Source organism: Syngnathus leptorhynchus, chromosome 16 (assembly GCF_054491065.1).
Source record: "Syngnathus leptorhynchus isolate UIUO chromosome 16, UIUO_Slep, whole genome shotgun sequence".
NCBI lineage: Eukaryota > Metazoa > Chordata > Actinopteri > Syngnathiformes > Syngnathidae > Syngnathus > Syngnathus leptorhynchus.
In genome coordinates this window covers 8024226-8044586 of record NC_141210.1, presented here as the reverse complement: position 1 = coordinate 8044586, position 20361 = coordinate 8024226, and the positions used below count along the sequence as shown (strand labels likewise).

Genomic DNA, 20361 nt, shown 5'->3' with positions numbered 1-20361 from the left:
CACTGCGTCACCCGCCCGTGCTGCCTCGGAGGCCCTCTCACTTTACAAGCGTCAATATGAATCATGCAGTATTATATTTTGATAATGAATATAATACAATCAATGGGAAGGTGGGTTTCCCTAGTAGCTAATTACAGTGGTACCTCTACTTACGAACTTAATTGGATAGAAGCAAAGTTTTCCCTAGGAATCAGTGTAAGAGCAAATAATGCGTGCTGGACTATCCCAAAAGTCACACTTTTTCCCCCTATTACTTTGTATAAAACACACAGAAAACCAAAACAGCTGTTTTATTTTTGCTTTTTCAAACCTTTATAGCAAAAACTAAATGTCACTTTATTCTTGACCTCCTGACTTTCCTTAGGGAAGTTGAAATCTGTTCTTATTTTCTACACTTGCTAAAAAATACCCACGAGAAGACAGAAAAAGTCAGGCTAATAAATTATTGTATGCTTCCACGCAATCCCTGCAATGTCCACGCTCACGTACTCTACATTTTGGTGAAATTAGTGTTTTCCGACTGTGTGAGTGGTCATTGAACGCACCTAGCTCAAAACGCGGGTGAGAACTTCAAAAAAAGCAACCGAGCTTCTAAAGATGAAAATTGACTAATACAAGTGTGTGCTTCGGTTTTTTTTTTTTTATTAATTATTTATTTTTATCAGAGACAAGCTGGTACAGTCTGCTGCACAGCAACGGTTTCCGCCTTTCACTGAGTGCGTGCGCGCTCCTGCCGCAGCGGATACCAATTTTGGCTTAACACTGGCCATATTCGTCGCAAGCTCAACAATACGCATGCGTTCGTCATTCTCCTTTATGATTTCGCGTTTCATATGAATAGTCTTCGGAGACATACTCAACTACACTTCCTGTTTTTACACTGACGAGGTGCGTCGGTTCGGAAGTCGAAAATTGGTTCTTAAGTAGATGCAAAGAAATTACGAGGCACCGGTTCGTATCACAAAAAAGTTACAGGCATTCGTAAGTAGCGGTAACGCGGTACTACAATCAAACAATAATCGTACTTGTACTTGACATTTTTGAATTTGATGCATTTACTTGTTGGCCTGCAATGTACCGATTACAATTAGGTTATTTACATCGGAAGGCAGAGTGGAGCTCATTTTCATCCTTGAAATGTCCTTTGTTGTGTCTGCGTGCGTTTGTTGATGTTTTGTGTCATTCACAAGCGCCAGCGGGGTGCACATAGAAAACGTCCTGCTGTGACAAAGGGGCAACAAGGGCTCTTCAATAATGAGGTAATGTCGAGGAGGCGAACGGAAATGTCAAGACGGTTGTAGTAATCCATGATAGACCGGAATGTGTGAAACGCAGCCTCCAAAGTAAGGTTTGTTATTGCTTTGCTTGACATATCCTGGGTCAGATTTATACGCAGTCGTTTTCTCAAATAAATGAAATTTTAATGTAGAATGTCTGTGCGTTTTGAAGTTATTAAATCATGATTGTGTTGCCTTTACTTCAACGGGCTATGTTTTATTTTGGAATACAAGACACAAGTAAATCGTTTGAGCTCGACGGCGTTTGACCTTTTGATGCCGAAGCGTTGCAGCGGATGCAGGGCCGCCTTGCGGGACACACCACAGCCTCCCCATTCAGATCTAAAAGGAAAGAGAAGAAATAAAAAGGCAAGAAAAGCTTCCCTCAACATGACGGACATCTTCTGTGTAGAGAACGGGAGAAGCAGCGTCAGGACGGCGGCAGCCCGCCCGCCGGCATAGGCCGGCCGGTCGGCCGGCGTTGCTAACTCTAGTTTCAGCTACGAGATTCGCTCGTATTTCCCGGTCAGACTTTCGAGACAGCACCGGGGAGGAGCGGCCAAGCGCCTCCATACAGTCGGCATGCTAACGCCGTGAGCGGGTTTGCGGATCGAGCCAAGACGGCATCACACCCCGGAGCCGCATGGACGCGCGCCCGCAGCATCTGTGCCCGTGACGCGGCCGGGATGCTCGCAACGAGGAAGTGTCTGTGACATGAAGGCTGTTGACTAATGTCATATGGGTGCGACGTTGACTTTGTCCCCATGACTGGCCGTGCGGCGCCCCAGTCCGGCGGATGACACTCAGCCAGGTAGCGGCGGGCCCGGCTCGCGGCCGCCTCCCGTGGCTGCGCAAGTAGACAGACTGAAAGCGGAGCAGAAGCCAGCGAGCGCATTTGGAAATGGTGTCCCACAAGGTTCTCGTGGCCGTCCTCTTGCTCAACGTCTACATCGGCGTGCAGTCCGTCCCGTGCTTGTTCGGTGGCGCGCTGCTGTTGGTGGTGTTCGCCTTGGCCTTCTTAAATGGACCGCGGCTGCTGGACTGGGCGAGCTCGCCCCCGCACCTGCAGTTCAACAAGTATGTTCTGACCGGGTACCGGCCTGTCTCCTCGGTGCAGGACTGCATCAGGAGTCTCTTCTACCTGCACAACGAGCTAGGAAACATCTACACTCATGGTGAGCGCACAGGCACACACGCACTCATTGACAGACTTTTGGTTTGGAAAGAGATACAGTACTGTACAGTACTTTGAAGGTAAGTTCCCATGGCAAGATAAGAGGAGTGGGGTGGGAAGTTTTTCAAATTGGAATCTTTAATTTTGGTAAAACTACAGATTATTATTATTATTTTTTTTTTGCACAATTGTTGTATCTGATTTGCTGACTTCTGCTAGTGAACGTGTTCACTGAATTATCTGAAATCAATTGTCTTTCATTTGATTATTTTCTCAATTTCTTTCAACTCTAATGGTGCTGTTTGCAATACTTTTTACATTTGGGAACTTCATCTGATAGAAGTTGCTTTCGCGCCTAACCAGTTTGTTTGCATGCTCCTCCCCGATGACTTCAGGCATCCCTCTGGTGTGCTTCCTGGTGCTGCTGCCGCTCAACATTCCCTGGTCGCAGATCAGCGTGACGTGGCTGGGTGTGGTGCACTTCCTGGCCTGCCTGTCGCCACAGCTGGGTTCGGTGCTCTACCACCTCTTCATGAACCACGAAGGCGGCGAGCCTGTCTACCACACTCTCCTCAAGCTAGACGTGTGCGGCATTTGCATGATCAACACGCTGGGTAGGCAATGCTGCACACACCCAAAAGAAATCTTCAAATGGCAGCCCTGTCCTGGCAAGTGTAACCCATGCCTCAGAAGTTTAACCATGTGCGGTTGCCATTTCAGGGGCGCTGCCGATCCTGTACAGCACCTTGCTGTGCTACCCGCTGGTCCGCACAGCGGCGTTGTCTGTCTACATCTTGCTGTCCAGCTACAGTATCTACTGTGCGGTGACGGCACGCAGCAGTGTGCGGCGCCTGCGCTCCTTTGCCTGGCAAGCACTCTTCCGCTTCTCCTTCTTCGTGCTTCGCTGGGCAGGCGTGGGTGGCGGAAGCCCTACCTCGCTGCGCCACTTCCTCACCATGGACGCACTGGCCGTGCTGGGCGGCGTCATCAACATTGCCCGCATCCCCGAGCGCTTCCGCCCGGGCCTCTTTGACTACTGGTGCAACAGCCACCAAATCATGCACGTGCTGGTGGTGGGCTCCATCCTCTACCTACACTGGGGCGTCCTGGATGACCTGCTGTGGATCAACAGTTACAACTGTCCCTCCGACTGAGGCCAACGAATGTTGTCGGCCCTTTTACGTATGCGTGCATATCAGTGACATCACTGCACGCACTTTGATTTTAACGTTAGCGCGTTGAAATATGTTGAAAGAATCCACACAGCACAGTGACGTCACATCGTTGCGTCTACGACTACTAGTAGAGTAATTGACGTCTCCAAATGGGACAAAATGCAACTTCCCATCTTCCCCACTAAGTGGCGCCACTACAGCGCCACTGGTGCAAAGTCCAATTCAGGCGCTGCCTCTGACTTTCCTGAATGGAATTGAAGTTTACCACTGTTAAATAGTGACAAACAAAAAAATTGGCCCAATTTGCATTGCAAATGCGATTGGTGGCGTTGCTTAAAGCAGCAGATTAGGATTTTCATCCTTTTCTATATCTTTTTTTTAACGTTATTGACTGTCATAAGTGTAAAAAAAAATACCAAGTGTACCACTGTTAAATAGTTCAAAAGAAGAAAACACTCCCAACTTGGAGGATTCCTGTCACCAATGCAATTGAAGCTGTTTAAAGTAACTTAGAAAAACGGCAAATAAGGGTTTTCATACTTTTCAGCATTTTATCTTATTTTTTTATTTAAACACTTGATTGTCAGACAAGTGTTTAAAACAAGATATCAGATCCAACTTGGGAAATCTTTGAGAATATATGCCTGATTTTAAAGTCACTTTTACAAGTTTAGAAATGCTTCAACTGGAGAAAATTGTCAAAATGCGGGTCAGGTTGATCCTTTATGAATGATTGTGACCAAAATTCAAAGAAAAAGGCAAAATAAGTATCTAAAATAAAAGGATCTGCTGCAGTGCGCTTTAGTCCGGATAAAGATCCACAACCTCGCTAAAAAATGCAGCATAGAGCAGGATGGGGGTTTTTTTGTTTGTTTTTTGGTTTTGTTTTCGGTGCTGGTCTTGTTAGTGACACCAGGAAAACCAGTACCAAAACACATCAAAACCTCGTTGGCCATTGTTGTAACTGTTGGCCTGTGCTGGTCCGAGTGAAGATACCAAATTATTTTAATGTTTGTTTTTACTGCACTGTTTGTTACACTGGAGTCACATCCCTGCACTTTTGTTTTGGAATGTACGTAGAGTACATACTAGCCAAAAAAGTCACCTTTCATTTTTGTATGACACACGTTTCACTTTGCCAAATTAGCACGCAAACGCTAACGTTTGATTTGTCACCACTGCATGAAAGTCGTAGCAAGTTAGCTAGCGGTTAGCATCGCCATTCATGTCTTTGCTCTCAAAGGGCTCAGAGTCCATAAACCTAAAGGAAGTATATCATGTATGTAGATTATGTATACATCTGAGCGAGCACTCCCACTTTTAGAGAGAAAATGGACGCTTGTGCGAGTAAATCTATGCATAAGTCAACAACAGGGAACATGGACGCACGCTCTCTGTTCTTTCCCGCCTCTCAGGATGCCGTAACGGTAGCGGAAGGCCATGCCGAGGCATCTGTCTGGTAAAATCATTGACTCTTGTGCCATGTCATTTGGCAAAACGGAACCCGTCCACAAAATGGCCTTTGGACGGCACGGTGGCCCAACTGAGTTGTGCTTTTTAAAGATAGAATCGGAATATATCACAGGTGTCGGCTGGCCTGTTAGTTTCTCAAGGGAAATGCTCTTTAGTGATCCGAGTCTGGACATGATGGACTACCGAGGAGCTCAAGGTTGTGCCGTTTTGTGGTCCGAGGGGAGCGTCGCGCCTACAAACTGTCTCTGCTCCAGTCTCGATTGTGCAATAAACGGAAGTTTATATTTGTAAATATTTGCTGATGTCTTCTATTCAGAGACTCTTGTTTCTTTCATCAGTGTGAAATGTCCAGGTTGCAAGAAAACAAACCCTGCTCTAGCTTTTGAATCCAGATTGGTGGAGATAAAGCTCAGGTCCTCGAGGACTGCCATCCAGAACGTTTTAGATGTGGCCTTCCTCCAAAACACCTTCTTCAAATCATCAGCTCATCACCGAGCTCTGCCGGACCTGTTGATTTTTTTTTGATTTTTTTGAATGATTTATTCTTTCTTCTTCTTCGTGTTAGTTTTGACACCCTGTCTTTACTGGCATCCTGGTCGGGGGACCGCGTGATCCCGCCTACTTCCTGCCGCACTTCCGACTCTGTAGCCGGCCTTTTTTGGCGGCGTTCTTCAACGTCCTTCTTCTCTTCTTCTTCCTCTCGCTGCTCATTCTAGTGACTGCTCCGAGGCGACAGCCAACAGCAGCCACCCCCACTCGCCACCAGCACCGACCACCAGGTAGGCCTTCATCATTGTCATCATCACTGTCATGCACCTGCCATTTCAATGTGCATACACTTTCATGTAATGTTTTCAATATGAGTGAGTGCAGGGTTCATTTTAAAAACTTAGAATGACCGTATGAAATTTCTAAAAATATTTGTAGAAATTTTAGAGGTATGAGTGAAGGAGGAAGTAGGCCGGTTAACTGAGAGCATCTTGCACATCAGCAACACAAACAATAGTCTGCAAAAAGAAGAGAAAGCTTGCCCAACTCTCATTTAAAACAAATGCGATTGAAGCTGCCATTTTGTGGGGTTGTGCGTGGACATTTTTGAACCTTTGCGTGGCAATTTGGCAATGCATGTGCATGAGGAAGTGTTGTGGTTAAACTGACAACACAGTTGCAACTTGCGAGGGCTTCACACGTCATCATTTGCATCGTTTTTGTGTCGTTTTAACCTCTCCGAGCATCCATTTTCCACTGTGTGTGCATTTTGATTGTATTTCTTTACACAGACTCACAGGCAGAAAAAAAGAAGCGGAAGTAGTTGTGAAAGCTCGCCCCACTTCCTCTTTCACGTCCCTCATAAATGGCTTCATCGCTGCTGAAAAAAAAGTCACAGTAAAGACGCTTTTCTTTTGTTGTTTGGCGCTAGGCCGCCGCCATGTCCCGGCAGGTGGTGCGGAGCAGCAAGTTCCGCCACGTCTTCGGCCAGGCGGCCAAGGCCGACCGCTGCTACGATGATATCCGCATCTCTCAGATGACCTGGGACAGCAACTTCTGCTCCGTCAACCCCAAGTTTGTGGCCATGATCGTCGACGCCAGCGGCGGCGGGTCCTTCATGGTGCTGCCCCTCAGCAAGGTGATGCCAAACTCTTATTTGGCCACTTAATGGCCACTGTAGTTTCTGCCACATTGCGTGAGCCAACAAACTTGAATCCCATCGTATAGAACCATTAAAAGTTTAGTTATAACAACTATTCTTAAATTCATTATTCATTAATACATGATTGTTAATTCACAAACTTTTTGTGCAGCACTAACTACATTTGTCACTTTTTGGCCACTATAGTTTCTGCACAATTACCACAATTGTACTAACACAATTAAGAGAACATATATTTCAGGGGGAAAAAAAAACCACGTTAACTTCAGAAGAATTAGTTACATGATGACAATTAACTGATGTAGCCGCTATTGTGGTTCATCCAGGGTCTTTCAGTATTTAAAACATGGGCACACTTTGAGGTGAATGAGGAAGTTTGGTGTCAAGATGTTTTTGCCATATTTGGAGGTCGACTCTGTTCAGTCTGGGCCGGATGTGGCCTCCCCGGTGCCTCGCTTTTCTTGAAGACGACATGCACGTGGCGGAACCTTTAATGCACTTTCTGAAAGTACGTAGCTCATGCTCTCTGGTGCTACAAAGCCAATCATTTGACATCCATCCATCCATCCATCCATCCATCCATCCATCCATCCATCCATCCATCCATCCATCCATCCATCCATCCATCCATCCATCCATCCATTTTCTATACTGCTTGTCCTCACGGGGGTCGCGGGCGTGCTGGAGCCTATCCCAGCAGTCATCGGGCAGTTGGCGAGGGACACCCTGAACCGGTTGCCAGCCGATCGTAGGCCACACTGAGACGAACAACCATCCACACTCACACTTAGAGGCAATTTGGATTGCTCAATCGGCCTACCATGCATGTTTTTGTGATATGGGAAACCGGAGTGCCCGGAGAAAACCCACGCAAGCATGGGGAGAACATGCAAACTCCACACAGAGAGGGCCGGAGGTGGAAACAAACCCAGAACCATCTGAACTGTGAGGTGAACGTGCTAACTAGTGCACTACCGTGCCGTCATTTGACAATCAAAGCAAAATGCAACAAGAGGGGCCATTTCTTCTGGCCCAAATATATTCGGTTCATATTTCAAAGTGGAATTGGCTTGAGGGGCAGAATTTGCAAATCAGGTGCTATCAAGCCAAAAACAATGTCCGGGCTCCTCTAACCATCTTGCGTGTGTGCAGACTGGCCGCATCGACATGTCCTACCCAACAGTATGCGGCCACACGGGTCCCGTGCTGGACATCGAGTTTTGCCCCCACAACGACAACATCATTGCCAGCAGCTCTGAGGACTGTAGCGTCATGGTGAGTCCGACAGTGGTGGTTTGTGGTTGTCATCCACCCAAAAAGCCAAAATGTCTCCTTTGAGCTTTATGTCGTGTTGCTGGGTAGATTTGGGAGATCCCGGACTCTGGGCTGAGCTTGCCGCTCACGCAGCCGGTAGTGAAGCTGGAGGGCCACTCCAAGCGCGTGGGCATCCTTAGCTGGCATCCCACTGCCCACAACGTCCTCATGAGTGCAGGTGAGCACAAGCACTGGAGTCCTTTAAGTGCTTGTGTAAAAGCTTTAAATACACCACAAAATTACAATGAACAAGAGCCCACGGGCTGCCAGTTACCCATTCATGATGTAGATGATAAAGAGCCAGAGCCCAAAAATAATCATCAACTAAGAAAAAGAGCCCCCATCTGCTAAAAGTAGAGGGGTACTGCCCTATCAGGGAGTAACGCCAAGCTCTCCTGCTACTCGGTCAGGCTGCGACAACGTGGTGATCCTGTGGAACGTCGCCCGCGGCCAGGCGGCCATCAGGATTGATGACGTTCACACGGACCTGATCTACAGCGCCTGCTGGAACCGCGACGGCTCCAAGATCCTGACCTCCTGCAAGGACAAGATGTTGCGGGTTCTGGATCCTCGCAAGGGCACTGTCCTCATCGTACGTTCGCTCGCCGTTGCCGACACGACCGGCTCCACCGAGGTCCGAAGGTTCTTTTTTTCACAGGAGAAGGAGAAACCTCATGAGGGCTCCAGGCCAGTCCGGGCTGTGTGGGTGTCAGACAGCAGGATCCTCACAACTGGGTTCAGTCGCATGAGCGAGAGGCAGGTGGCACTGTGGGACCCGGTGAGTCCATTTGGATCTCCTTTTAAAGGCGTAGTCAGACTTGCCGCTCTTTTTAATTCAGTGGTGCCTTGACGTCCGAGTGAAGTCATTCCAACTTTTCCCACTAAGATTAATGAAATCACAAATAACTGGTTCAATCCCAACCAAAAAACTACCTAAAAATGTTCTAATGTATTTTTTTTTAAAGCTAAATATGATATTCTTGACTACAGTATAAAAATATGCAGAGTAGGTCTCTGGCTGCTTTTAATCCCTCGAGTTCTTATTTCAGGAGGACTTTGGCTCACCACTCACCCTGGAGGAACTGGACACCAGCAGTGGCGTCCTCCTGCCCTTCTATGATCCAGACACCGGCGTGGTCTACCTGTGCGGCAAGGTCACAATCCCACCCTCTACTGTTGGACATGTTTCAAAATTGTCTTTGCTCCGTGCCTGGGAACCCAGTTGAATATTTTTTTTCTAATCTACGTTATAGTCCCCCCCCCACTATTTTTGTGAAGAATTTGTGAATGTTTTATTAGATGCATTTGTCTAAATGCCAGACCCCAACTAAGATCAGTTCCTTGGCACCGAGATGCCACAAGATGACGCCAAAGTAATGCTTCAGCTTAGCCACGAAAGCAACAACAGCTGAATTTTTCTGAAGTTCGCTCATAATGAAAATTTTGACTTGCAACACAACACCTCCAGGGCGACAGCAGCATCCGCTACTTTGAGGTGACGGAGGAGGCGCCCTATGTGCACTACCTGTCCATGTACAGTAGCAAGGAGAGCCAGAAGGGCATGGGCTACATGCCCAAAAGGGGCCTAGAGGTCAACAAGTGTGAGATTGCCAGGTAGCCTCATTTTAGCATGTTAGCATCACAATCCAGGAAATCTTCTCCCAACATCATTCTTTGCCGCCGGCAGGTTCTACAAACTCCACGAGAGGAAATGCGAGCCCATTGTCATGACAGTACCTAGAAAGGTGAACGAAATATTATTGTGTGTTGTATCATTGGGTGGGTCTAGGTATTGCTATCACAATCGCTTGATGTGATTTTCTCCCTCCCGCGTAGTCGGACTTGTTCCAGGAGGACCTGTACCCCGACACCATTGGTCCGGAACCTTCCGCGGAAGCAGACGAATGGTTTGGGGGCAAAGATGCGCCGCCCGTGCTTATCTCACTCAAAGATGGCTTTGTGGCCACCACCAAGGCCAAAGAGTTCAAAGTTCACAAGAGCCTACTCAAGACCACCGTGTCCTCGGCTGGCGCCACTCAAGTTGACAGCGCAGGGGTGAGAGGAGTAGGCTTGATTTGCTCACAATTTAACCCTCATCTTCTCTTATGTCATTTTCCAAATATTTAGATTGTTTGTTTGATTTCAATATATGCTTTACTTATTCCCTTTTATTTTCAGGACGTGTCAGCTTTTTTGCAGGAGTTGAAGGCTTTGAAAGCATCACTGGAGGAACTCAGCAATCGTGTGAGCGCGCTGGAGAGCAAACATTAAACCACCTGTTTTGGTTTTTTACGCAATATAAAAATGGAAAAAAAAGAGAAGATATATTTTCTCTTAGAAAGATAAAGAGAAACCCACTCCAGGCTTAATTTGTTGCTCCAATTTTTTTTTAATATATGCCATTTGTTTGAAATAAAATCAATATTTTCCAAGCATTTGTGTTTTTTCAACTCTTTCATTGTTGAATACAAAATCACAATAGTATTGTTTCTAAAAACAACTTGATTGCAACAAAATGGAAGCTAAGTGTACATTTTCATCCCCGCACCTTACAAAGAAACATTTCATGTCAGTTGTTGACTATTTACAGAGGATCTAAGCTAACGTGGTTAGGGGACCTCCAGCCAGAATAGGATTGATTGTTTCCGGCTCACACGTAGTTCTTGTTAGGTGCGGAGGCGCTGTTGCTGTAGTAGTTGGCCGTGCCCCCGGAGCCGCCCGATTTGGGCCTACTGAAGCAGCACAGAAGACCCCCGGCCAGGAGGAGCAGGACCCCGGCCCCCCAGCCCACATAGATGCAGGCTCCCAGCTCCCGGTGCTGCGAGCTGGGTACCAGGGGGTTGTTGAAGTTCTGGACCACCTGGTGGGCCGACCAGCTGACGGGTATGATGAGGATGATGCCGGCCAGTAGCAAGCCCACGCCGGCCATCAGGCTGATCTTGGGCTTGGTGTCCTCGTTGTCCACGCAGGTGGTGAAGTCGGCCCCGCAGAACAAGATGAGGAGACTGAGGCCGGCCAGCATGCAGCTGATGATGGTCATGGCGCGGGCCGCCTGCAGATCCGCGGGCAGGACCAGCAGAGAGTCGTAGTTCTTGCACTGCTGCTGGCCCGTACTCTGCACGGCGCACGACTTCCACAGGCCCTCTTCGTGGCTCTGAACATACACAAAAATCAAACGTCTCCAGTCAGTCTGCCATTCAGAGCTACTACCCATGATGTCGGTCACTGTCTTGTAACACATTTTCAACTTGAAAGTAAGAAGCGCTCACCTGGGCAGTGACGATGTTGGAGCCGGTGAAGGAGGAAACTTTCCAGCGGGGTACGGCGCAGCACACGATAGCACCAATCAGGCCCAGGACCCCCAGGGCCACACACACGATCTGAACGCCCACCGATCCCATCCTGAAAAAGAGGTCAAAAGTCAGCTTGCGCAAGCTCAAATGCACACACACACGCACACGTTCTGTAAATCTCGAGCCTAATGGTAAAAGTCTGTTCTGATGCGCGAAGCTCATTCTAGTGTTTTTCATCCCTGGATCAAAATGGAATGTAAATGGTGGCGCCACTCGTAGAGAGAAAGACAAGAACACACGCACGCACGCACACACACATTGTGTGTTTTGTATCTTTGAGCTAGTATTGAAAATAAGCGCAAGTCTGAACAGGCCCACTGCTTGCTGCTTCTCCACCCAGTAGAAGCGCCAAAAACGTTCCCGAGCACCCAAAAGTCCAAAAACAAAAGAGACACAAAATGTTCCCAACAGATTCCTGATATGGTTACACCTTACATTCTGGAATCATTGTGGAAATGTGACGATAGACGATGAAGCCATCATGTTTGTGCTTCACTTGAATTTAGAGCTCAACTAATTCCAGGAACTTCTTTTTGTTTCTAGTTCCTTTGAGTTTTTTGTATTCACCATCTTCAATGGAATTTTTTTTATCCTTTTTATTTTTACAATAATTTTGTTTTTTCATTTGACTTAATAATCACATTTTTAAAAATTATTATTAGTTAATTTGGTTTCTTTTCCTGTTTATTTAGTTTTAGTTTTCACCCCCTAGTTTATTTAATCTTTGATAACTGAGTCTTTTTTTGTCCTTTTTTAGTTTAATTTTGTAATCAAATTTCTTGAGGGTTTTTTTACTTATCCAGTATATTTGGTAGTTTTTATTTCAAACCTTCTCTAACAAATGTTATTTTTCCTTTTTATGGGCCAAAGAAAACGAATTGATGACACCCGCCTGGGGTGCAAACAATTTTCCTAAAACGCAAGCCAAAAAAAGTCCACACTTGGTCTACTTTTAATAAACAAGTAGATGAAGTTTGTCCAAAAATAAATACTATTAAAACATCCTTTTAAAATAAATTTACATTCATTATAGGGGCAAAGAAATGGATTTACCTTGGTTGTGAATAAGAGTCAAAAGATGTATTTCTTGGCTTTTTCTTTGTCTTGGTTGGCGTCCTGCAGGGATTGTGTGCAAATGCTGGGACAAGATGGTGTATTTGTAGAGGAATGTGATGCGCAGGGTGGGGCCAGGCCCACCACGTACCCACAGACCAGAATGGACTTGTCCTCCTCTCGTCTTTTTCTTCGTCTTGACTCCACAAAAAAAAAAAAAAAACACCCTTGGCTCTTGACAAATTTGAATATCCAAAAGCGTCACACTTTATCTTCTTCAATATGCCTTTGTGGCATCAACAAACCAGCATAAAATATTTGGGTCTCATGATGCTCATGATTTTGTTTAACTCATCTTGTTTTTCTGCATGAAAAATTGACACATGTGACCCAAGCTGCTGGTTGTGTATCTGAACAAGGTAAGTCATCACACACGTGCACGCACATACACACAACACACACACGTACCACCGCCCTCTGCCGAAACTGATGACAAATAAAAGATTGTGATGTCATAGTTTTGTGGTGATTTTGGGAAAGACGGTGTGGGTTGGTGGAAGAGTCGAGATTGTGAAAGCTCACATTAGATACGCCAGCTCATGTGATCCAATTATTAAGCGGTTATAAAGAGTATTAATTCATAAGTTTCCATGTCATTGCTTTTTTTTTCTCATGATGACATTACATAACAGACAATACAAACATACACAAGTAGGTGAATATAAAAGTAAAATACATGGGGTAATTTTTACCAAGGCCCTTGGCTCTCCATTTAAACACATAGTTTGCTTATTCATGAAAAACAAGACACTAAATAAAAACTGTACATAAATGTTTAAAAATGAATAGTAGACAAAATGTAAATGTATTACACGTAAAAGGAAAACTGATCTGAACAAATGTACTTTAAAGGTACAATGTTACAATGTTTTAATTTTCAATCGTTTAAAAAAACACTATTTATTTAAAAATGTGCCAAAAAAATTAACATCAATGTACATTTTATATACAATTGTGAGTCCAAAAGGGTCACGCCTCTCTGTACAGATACGATACAGATCTTCACTTGATGTTGTCACAATGTCTCATTTCTAAACCACTTACGTTGCCTTCACCAGTGGCCGTTTGCGTCACTTTAGCGTCATCCTACGTCACAAGTGTCTACTTTGAAGTCAAACGCAAATTTGATGCTTGTGCAATTTGGTTTGTACACGCAAGATGGCGCCCTTTGAGTTTCACATCCGGCTCCACGACGTTGACGTTCTCTCGAGGGGGCGGGCGTTTTCTGACACCAACACACGCTGACACCAATCATATTCCAGGTGTAAACGCCTTTGACCAATCAGCTTTTAAAGCATGTGACGTCATCAAGTTTGACTCCGGCCCTCTCCGATGACAGCCAGCCGACCGGAGACACTCCGAGTCCGAGCGGCAGCTAGCCCGTAACGGCCTGCTATTAAAGTTCCCACAGGAAGAGGCAAGGGGGAACCAGAGCCGCGGCCGAGCTCAGGGCTTTTTTTTTTTTGAACAATTTTTTGTATTTTTAATAACACACTGGGAGACTTGTTATTCCGATAAGGTACGACAATGCGAGCTAAGTTGACTGTCGTTTGTTTAGCTATGTGACCAGCCCGGCTAAAGTGTTAGCATGAGCTCAGAGTGAATGGAATGAGGCTGTGAGTAATGTGAGACACTCCTTATCTATTCTTAACGGTGTGCAATGTCACGGTCCCAAGCGCTTTGGATTAATGCATAACCATGTAACTTTCAACTAATACTGTATTTTGTGTGTTATTGGGGCGGTAAATGAAATTGAAGGTGCCAAACGGGAATCGGGAAGCTCGTGAGAGAATCAACAGAAAATGGCGGAACCGGAAAAATTAAACATCGACTCGATCATTCAGCGTCTTTTGGAAGGTGAGACGACCAATAACGACAGCAAATTGTTTGTTTCATGCGAATAAGATGTGTGTCTTGTGCAATCGGTGCGGAGATAGATGAAAGTGTGTCACAGCGGAGTGAATGACACTGACAACACCATCACTTCGTAACAATAAGCACTAACACTAAATAGGTGCTTCAATTAGCCCTATTTTAACATTTTTCTTGACTTGACTAGCTACTAAACAGAAATCATGTTTTTTTGTTTATTGGTACTTTGGTAGTCGACCACTAGATTGTGTAACAGAAACAAGAAAAAGCCCGAGGACACTAACCACAAGCGAAAATCTTATCAAGTATTGAGTTCAGCCGAAGAACACAAATATACACTTATGTTCAAGTTCATCCGAAGAACATGCAAAGCAGTTTTTGCATTTTGTTTTCCTGCTTAAATTCCTTCTGTTGTATGTGCCTTGAGCACCAGCATCATATTGACACTTAGATTTATGGTGTAACACAAAAGAAAACTGCACTAGTGTTTTTATGTCATTTTTATGTGAAGGATAAAGAATATATGCCAGTGAGCATTATAATTGTATGCATTTATTTTTGAAGATGTATTGCTTAGAGACCTAACTACTGCAGCATTGATGCTAGTTTGTTAGCTAGCACATATTCATGTTGACTTTTACAATCACTCTAAAATGAGAGCGTGACTGAGCAAGTCATTTTCTTTCAACTTGTTCATTGTCTGTCAAATTGCTGCTTGTTGGGAAGTTCTCTGCCTACATCTCGTGCTTGTTCCTCAATTTTCTAACTCAAATTTTCTGGACTGTTGTATTGTCCTCTTTAGGTTAAATGAATGTAGTTGGAATGTTGGCTTCATGGAGTTGATCTGCAGGAGGTGACTTGGATTATTCACCACAAAAAAGACGCAAGCACAGCAGCCATATTAGCTGCTGTTGACTTTGACTGCGGACCAGCTGCTGCTTGTGTGTGTGTGTGTGCGCGCAAACAAGGCAGATAGTGGCAGTATTTATATACGCTTATGTAACCCCGCTGACCTTCCGTGTGTCTTTCGTTCCTTTTTTATGACCGACCATAACAAGCAATCACCTGTTTCTGTTGTACTGTGCCAAAGTGTAACGGCGCTTTCTCGCCCTTGTGTTTTGCAAACGATCAATGAATGATTGATTGTGCCCTGCCGTGTGTCTATCCACTTTCTTCAGTCTGTGTGTCAACAACAAGCCAATTAAATGTGTTGGGCAAACCACCAACTCAAGTCCATTAACAATTCAAGTTGCACAGTGTGACTGCGTGTGTGTCTGTTAGTGTGATTCTTATTTTTTATTTTATTTTGGGTGTGTGCAAGAGGGTGATGTGAAACTGATGTAACACAGCGCATGAAGTTGACTTTTTCCCCAGTGCAGACATCCAGACGCTGCTATGTGTGTGTTTTTTGGTCCAAGTCTTTGTTTAGACTCGGCACATTCAGCACAGTGTGTATGTGTCCACTGATAAGCTCGCCTTTTCCTGCTAGCGGCACAGTCACTCCGAAGTTAGCTGTGTTGCGGTTAAGCTGGCTTTAATCCCGCTTTAGGGGGCACTAGCAGCAGCACCGCTTGTATTTAGGCCCTCTTTCACTATTTCGGGCAGGCCTCCATTTTAAGTAGCTGCTCCACTCTACTTTGACCTCCATTGACTAGTCTCATTTATAGCAGCAGCGTCACGTCCTTGGACAGCTTGAAGACGATGTAGTGGCATCATTGATCAGTGTATTGTTCAACATTTTCGCAGTCACTTCTCAAAAGACAGAAAGCAGAGTGGAAGTGTGTCCAACACACACGACACGACGGATGTGCAGGACAAGTGTGGCGCGCATGTGGGAGGAGTGTGATGTCAGGCAGTGCATCACGGCGGGCCTCTGCTGTACTATCAAGCGCCATATATGCCTGTGTGGGCGTGTGATTGAGGCGATCATTCTTACACTGACAGACCTAAAAAAAAAAAAGAAGGCCCTAAAACCTTCATTTTGTTTTGTCCTTGTCCAAAAATGCATTCATTGTTGTGTGTTCCTCTAAGGTAGCATGTTTGTTATTTGTTTTTCATGATGTCTGTGTGCGCGTGTGCTTGTCAGGCTGACACACGCCTGTCAACGGAACCGTGAGCTTGACTGATGCGCGTTGTCATTTCGTTTAGCTTTCATTCGTCGGCAGTGCTTCTTGCGTGGGAAGCCTTCTGGCCTCATGCGTGTTGATTTTTCATCCGAGCATCCTTCTTGCCTTGCAGTCAAGGGCTCTCGGCCTGGCAAGAACGTGCAGCTGACAGAGAGCGAGATCCGCGGGCTGTGCCTGAAATCTCGTGAGATTTTCCTGAGCCAGCCCATCCTGCTAGAGCTGGAGGCCCCCCTTAAAATCTGCGGTGAGCTCAACACACATGCACAAGCAACTGTTTCCTTGCCCTATAGTCGTGAAAATTATTTACCCAAACTGCTCTCCGGCTCCCCTCGCAGGCGACGTCCACGGCCAGTACTACGACCTCCTGCGGCTGTTTGAGTATGGCGGCTTCCCACCGGAAAGCAACTATCTGTTCCTGGGCGACTACGTGGACCGAGGCAAGCAGTCCCTGGAGACCATCTGCCTGCTGCTGGCCTACAAAATCAAGTACCCGGAGAACTTCTTCCTGCTGCGTGGCAACCACGAGTGCGCCTCCATCAATCGAATCTACGGCTTCTATGACGAGTGTGAGCGCCATGGAACGCAAATTGATCGAGTCACTCTGATTTTTTTTTTCCCCCTGAAGAATGTTTTGTGCGTTTCAGGCAAGCGAAGGTATAACATCAAACTGTGGAAGACCTTCACAGACTGCTTCAACTGTTTACCGGTGGCTGCCATTGTAGATGAGAAGATCTTCTGCTGCCATGGAGGTAGGGACACCTTCCACAGACAGGCAGCTTGCCATAATTTTTCAATTTATTTTACAATTACTACCGCTATTATTCCTGGTAGTCTGGATGCCTTGTGGCTCCACGCTGCCCCCCCTCGGGTACCTTGGGATTGGATAGTGCATTCCTAACAAAATGACCTGGGCGTGTTTACTGACATGACCTCGCCAGGCCTGTCACCCGACCTGCAATCCATGGAGCAGATCCGCCGAGTCATGCGGCCCACCGATGTGCCTGACCAGGGTCTGCTGTGCGACCTGCTGTGGGCTGACCCCGACAAGGACGTCCTGGGCTGGGGGGAGAACGATCGTGGCGTCTCCTTCACGTTCGGCGCCGACGTGGTGGCGAAGTTTCTACACAAGCACGACATGGACCTCATATGCAGGGCGCATCAGGTCAGTCCGTGTCACCCCGCCACATGTTTAAAATCTTTTCATTTAACTGTTAGTGCCTTCGTTCAAGCACTCTGTGCACCTCAAAATTTACATTTGAATGCTTTGTGAACTTGTGATGACTTGTAATGATCATGTCTCATATTTAATGATTTGTTCCTCATTCCTCTGGTGCAGGTGGTCGAGGACGGCTACGAGTTCTTTGCCAAGAGGCAGCTGGTCACTCTCTTTTCAGCCCCCAATTACTGCGGCGAGTTTGACAACGCCGGCGCCATGATGAGCGTCGACGAAACGCTCATGTGCTCCTTCCAGGTGCGTTTTACCAAAGCTGTCAGCACCAGGAAACTGTCCAAAGTGTTTGGCCAAACGTCCCTTTTGTGTGTCTCAGATCCTGAAGCCGGCCGATAAGAAGTTGTATCCTTATGGCGGCGGCGCTGGGATGGGATCGGGGAGGCCTGTCACCCCGCCACGAAATTCCGCCAAAGCCGCCAAGGCTAAGAAATAACACCCACCACTGGCTCCTCTCCCTCCTTTTCTCCACCATCGAGTCCGCCTGATGCTCTCATTGTTCATTTTCTCCTTTCTACCTCCCAATGGTCTGTTTCTCCCAGAGACATTGCATTCATTCATTTTCCCGTCTGTGTGCGCGTCATCACACAGAAAGTTTGTTTTCCTCTCATGTTTCGCCTCTCAACAAGTAAGCTGTCTCCATCTTTGAGGTGTACCCAATGCATTTTTTACACTATCTTTTCCTAATGGTGGCTATCTGGTAAAGCTGGGGGAGGGGCTTGCATAGCCCATGCTGGCTGGATGTGTGCACAGGCGGCATTCATTCAAAAAGATGCGACTTAAGATGTGAAATACTTTTTTGTTTTGTAGATATTTGAAAGCGATGTGTCCTTTGGAAGCTGAATAAGATTGAACTGGCACGTTTCACACATTGCAAAAACCACCTAGTGATTGTGGCACTTAGCTTGTTGCGAAATGAGGTGCAGGTGCGGCTGGTAATAAAAATAATAATGCTCAACTGCCACGTCGCTCGGTGGTGTTCAGGCCACGTTCACGCTTGAGGCTTCACTCATGGACCGCCATTCAAATGGCAGCAAAAAGCTGACTTCTAAGCTTTTTGCTGGTCAAAACGGACAAGATTAGTGTGTGTGCTCTCCAAAATGCAACTCAGTACAATTTCCTGACTTTCAGCCGGTTTAAAAAACAACAAAAAACACAAAAAAAACAGCAAAAATGTAAAAACAACTGATGTATGTAAGAAAAGAGAGCAGTTTTTTCTATTAAAAATCTTTGGGCACAGAACCTCAGTGGTCCAGTCGGGTTGGGATACCATATTCTTTCCATTCCTAAAAATGGGTTAGTGTAAATGCGATGCAAAGTGGACCTTTTTTTTTTTTTTCTTATCATAAAGGTGTTGGTAACTTGGAACATTCTTGACTAGCAGGTAAACTATCGTGGTTCAGGTTTTGCTGCAGTACTGACCCACAAGTGTGAACGTGGCCTAAAATGGGGAATACTACTGGGGTCGGTGGTTACCGTGACAACTAACCAAAAGAGATGCGAAAAATAAGCGGCTGGGTTTTAATTGACACGTCTTTTGCCTCTGCTTGTTTTTTTTGATGGGATAACAAGAGCCATAGAAATTAACATCACGTGTATAATAAGCGTAGTACATGCAAACAGTAGAAATCGTAAACATTTGGCAAACAGGGTGCCACCACAAGCAAACATTACTTCTTTAGTCTTTCAGGGTTTCTTACACTTTTTGGCCCTCTCCGGTCTCTGTTGCCACGTTTGTCCTCATCTTCCATTTGAGTCTCGTTCTTGTTAGCACCCATCCACTGAGATCAACTCAGGAAGTGATCAGGAAAATCCAAATCATACGTACACAGACACGACACCAAAACCTTCCAGGATAAAAAGTGTCGTTGGGTAGAATAGAGAATGACAGTCTAGGAAGAACTCCAATTAACTGATTAATCTGTCATCTAAAAAAAAAAGATGAAAAAAGGTCCAAGATGGCCACATGAGGCCCTTTCCATACTTTTCATAATAGCTGTACAGACATGTGCTTTTTTTTTTTTTTAAACGATACAAAAACATTATTAATCACTTTTTTGGGTCATTGTTTTTACTGACAAATGTGTATCTCTCTATGATGTAGGAGTTGTTTTTTTTCAAGGAACGGATCGGGGATGTTTTGCATCATGTCCTTTCACTGGATGTGTTAGTGCAGCATCAGATCATTCCCATCTTAAAAATAAATAGAAATAAGTGAAACTAATAAAATGGAAATTTTATTTGTTAATTTCACCAGTAGTTCTCATCCCATTGCAATTTGTTTGTTAAAGGCATAGAAATTAAAATATATACTGAGAATTTGTATATTGGTGTCTTGTGGCTTTTTGTGGGTTTTTACAGGACTGCAATGCAAAAAAACATATTTATAATCTTTTAAATAAAATTTCATTGTATTTAAAAAAGAGGCCCACCGTCATTACAATACATCACAACGGTATACGTAAAACAAATGTTACAATTTTGTATATTTTTATTTGACTCTTTATTTGACGCATATATTTACTGTAAACGCTTCACTTCAACTGAAAAGGAAGCGAAGAGGAGGAAGTTGACTGTTAAAATTATTTTTGTTTTCAATGAAACT

At 45.3% G+C, this 20361-nt stretch overlaps 4 protein-coding genes across 5 annotated transcripts; 3 read left to right on the top strand and 1 right to left on the bottom strand.

Moving 5' to 3' along the window:
• The first annotated feature begins 771 nt into the window (after positions 1–771).
• Positions 772–5391, top strand: paqr4a (progestin and adipoQ receptor family member IVa). Its single transcript, XM_085934882.1, has 3 exons — positions 772–2452; positions 2847–3065; positions 3172–5391. The coding sequence occupies exons 1-3, from the start codon at positions 2179–2181 to the stop codon at positions 3603–3605; spliced, it is 927 nt and encodes a 308-aa protein (XP_085791008.1). The 5' UTR covers positions 772–2178; the 3' UTR covers positions 3606–5391.
• Positions 5392–5781: 390 nt separating this feature from the next.
• Positions 5782–10491, top strand: coro1a (coronin, actin binding protein, 1A). Its single transcript, XM_085933949.1, has 11 exons — positions 5782–5878; positions 6520–6726; positions 7903–8025; positions 8113–8242; positions 8475–8656; positions 8723–8842; positions 9114–9218; positions 9533–9678; positions 9752–9809; positions 9901–10119; positions 10243–10491. The coding sequence occupies exons 2-11, from the start codon at positions 6529–6531 to the stop codon at positions 10333–10335; spliced, it is 1374 nt and encodes a 457-aa protein (XP_085790075.1). The 5' UTR covers positions 5782–5878; positions 6520–6528; the 3' UTR covers positions 10336–10491.
• cldni (claudin i) lies at positions 10434–12620 on the bottom strand. The gene is made up of 3 exons (XM_085933951.1): positions 12471–12620; positions 11334–11466; positions 10434–11218 (listed from the first exon to the last, which is right to left on the bottom strand). Exons 2-3 carry the CDS (start codon positions 11463–11465, stop codon positions 10715–10717), a joined length of 636 nt encoding a protein of 211 aa, XP_085790077.1. The 5' UTR covers position 11466; positions 12471–12620; the 3' UTR covers positions 10434–10714.
• Positions 12621–13838: 1218 nt separating this feature from the next.
• Positions 13839–20081, top strand: ppp1caa (protein phosphatase 1, catalytic subunit, alpha isozyme a). 2 transcript variants are annotated; one of them, XM_085933873.1, is made up of 8 exons: positions 13839–14049; positions 14289–14387; positions 16641–16772; positions 16864–17094; positions 17173–17277; positions 17467–17690; positions 17865–17999; positions 18076–20081. In XM_085933873.1, exons 2-8 carry the CDS (start codon positions 14333–14335, stop codon positions 18190–18192), a joined length of 999 nt encoding a protein of 332 aa, XP_085789999.1. In that variant the 5' UTR covers positions 13839–14049; positions 14289–14332; the 3' UTR covers positions 18193–20081. The 2 variants fall into 2 exon arrangements, with proteins under 2 accessions (XP_085789999.1, XP_085790000.1); XM_085933874.1 differs by having other exon boundaries at positions 13839–14146.
• The last annotated feature ends 280 nt before the right edge of the window (positions 20082–20361 follow it).

What these genes read in the sequence shown, in the direction of transcription:
- paqr4a (XM_085934882.1), top strand. Translation starts at nt 2,179, where the DNA reads ATGGTGTCCCACAAGGTTCTCGTGGCCGTCCTCTTGCTCAACGTCTAC. An exon ending in AGGAAACATCTACACTCATG is followed by an intron (nt 2,453 to 2,846) that starts GTGAGCGCACAG and finishes CGATGACTTCAG; the next exon opens with GCATCCCTCTGGTGTGCTTC. An exon ending in TTGCATGATCAACACGCTGG is followed by an intron (nt 3,066 to 3,171) that starts GTAGGCAATGCT and finishes TTGCCATTTCAG; the next exon opens with GGGCGCTGCCGATCCTGTAC.
- coro1a (XM_085933949.1), top strand. Translation starts at nt 6,529, where the DNA reads ATGTCCCGGCAGGTGGTGCGGAGCAGCAAGTTCCGCCACGTCTTCGGC. An exon ending in CAACGTCCTCATGAGTGCAG is followed by an intron (nt 8,243 to 8,474) that starts GTGAGCACAAGC and finishes CTACTCGGTCAG; the next exon opens with GCTGCGACAACGTGGTGATC. An exon ending in GCAAGGGCACTGTCCTCATC is followed by an intron (nt 8,657 to 8,722) that starts GTACGTTCGCTC and finishes TTTTTTTCACAG; the next exon opens with GAGAAGGAGAAACCTCATGA.
- cldni (XM_085933951.1), bottom strand. Translation starts at nt 11,465, where the DNA reads ATGGGATCGGTGGGCGTTCAGATCGTGTGTGTGGCCCTGGGGGTCCTG. An exon ending in CCAACATCGTCACTGCCCAG is followed by an intron (nt 11,219 to 11,333) that starts GTGAGCGCTTCT and finishes GTGTATGTTCAG; the next exon opens with AGCCACGAAGAGGGCCTGTG.
- ppp1caa (XM_085933873.1), top strand. Translation starts at nt 14,333, where the DNA reads ATGGCGGAACCGGAAAAATTAAACATCGACTCGATCATTCAGCGTCTT. An exon ending in CTACGGCTTCTATGACGAGT is followed by an intron (nt 17,095 to 17,172) that starts GTGAGCGCCATG and finishes TGTGCGTTTCAG; the next exon opens with GCAAGCGAAGGTATAACATC. An exon ending in CGCTCATGTGCTCCTTCCAG is followed by an intron (nt 18,000 to 18,075) that starts GTGCGTTTTACC and finishes TGTGTGTCTCAG; the next exon opens with ATCCTGAAGCCGGCCGATAA.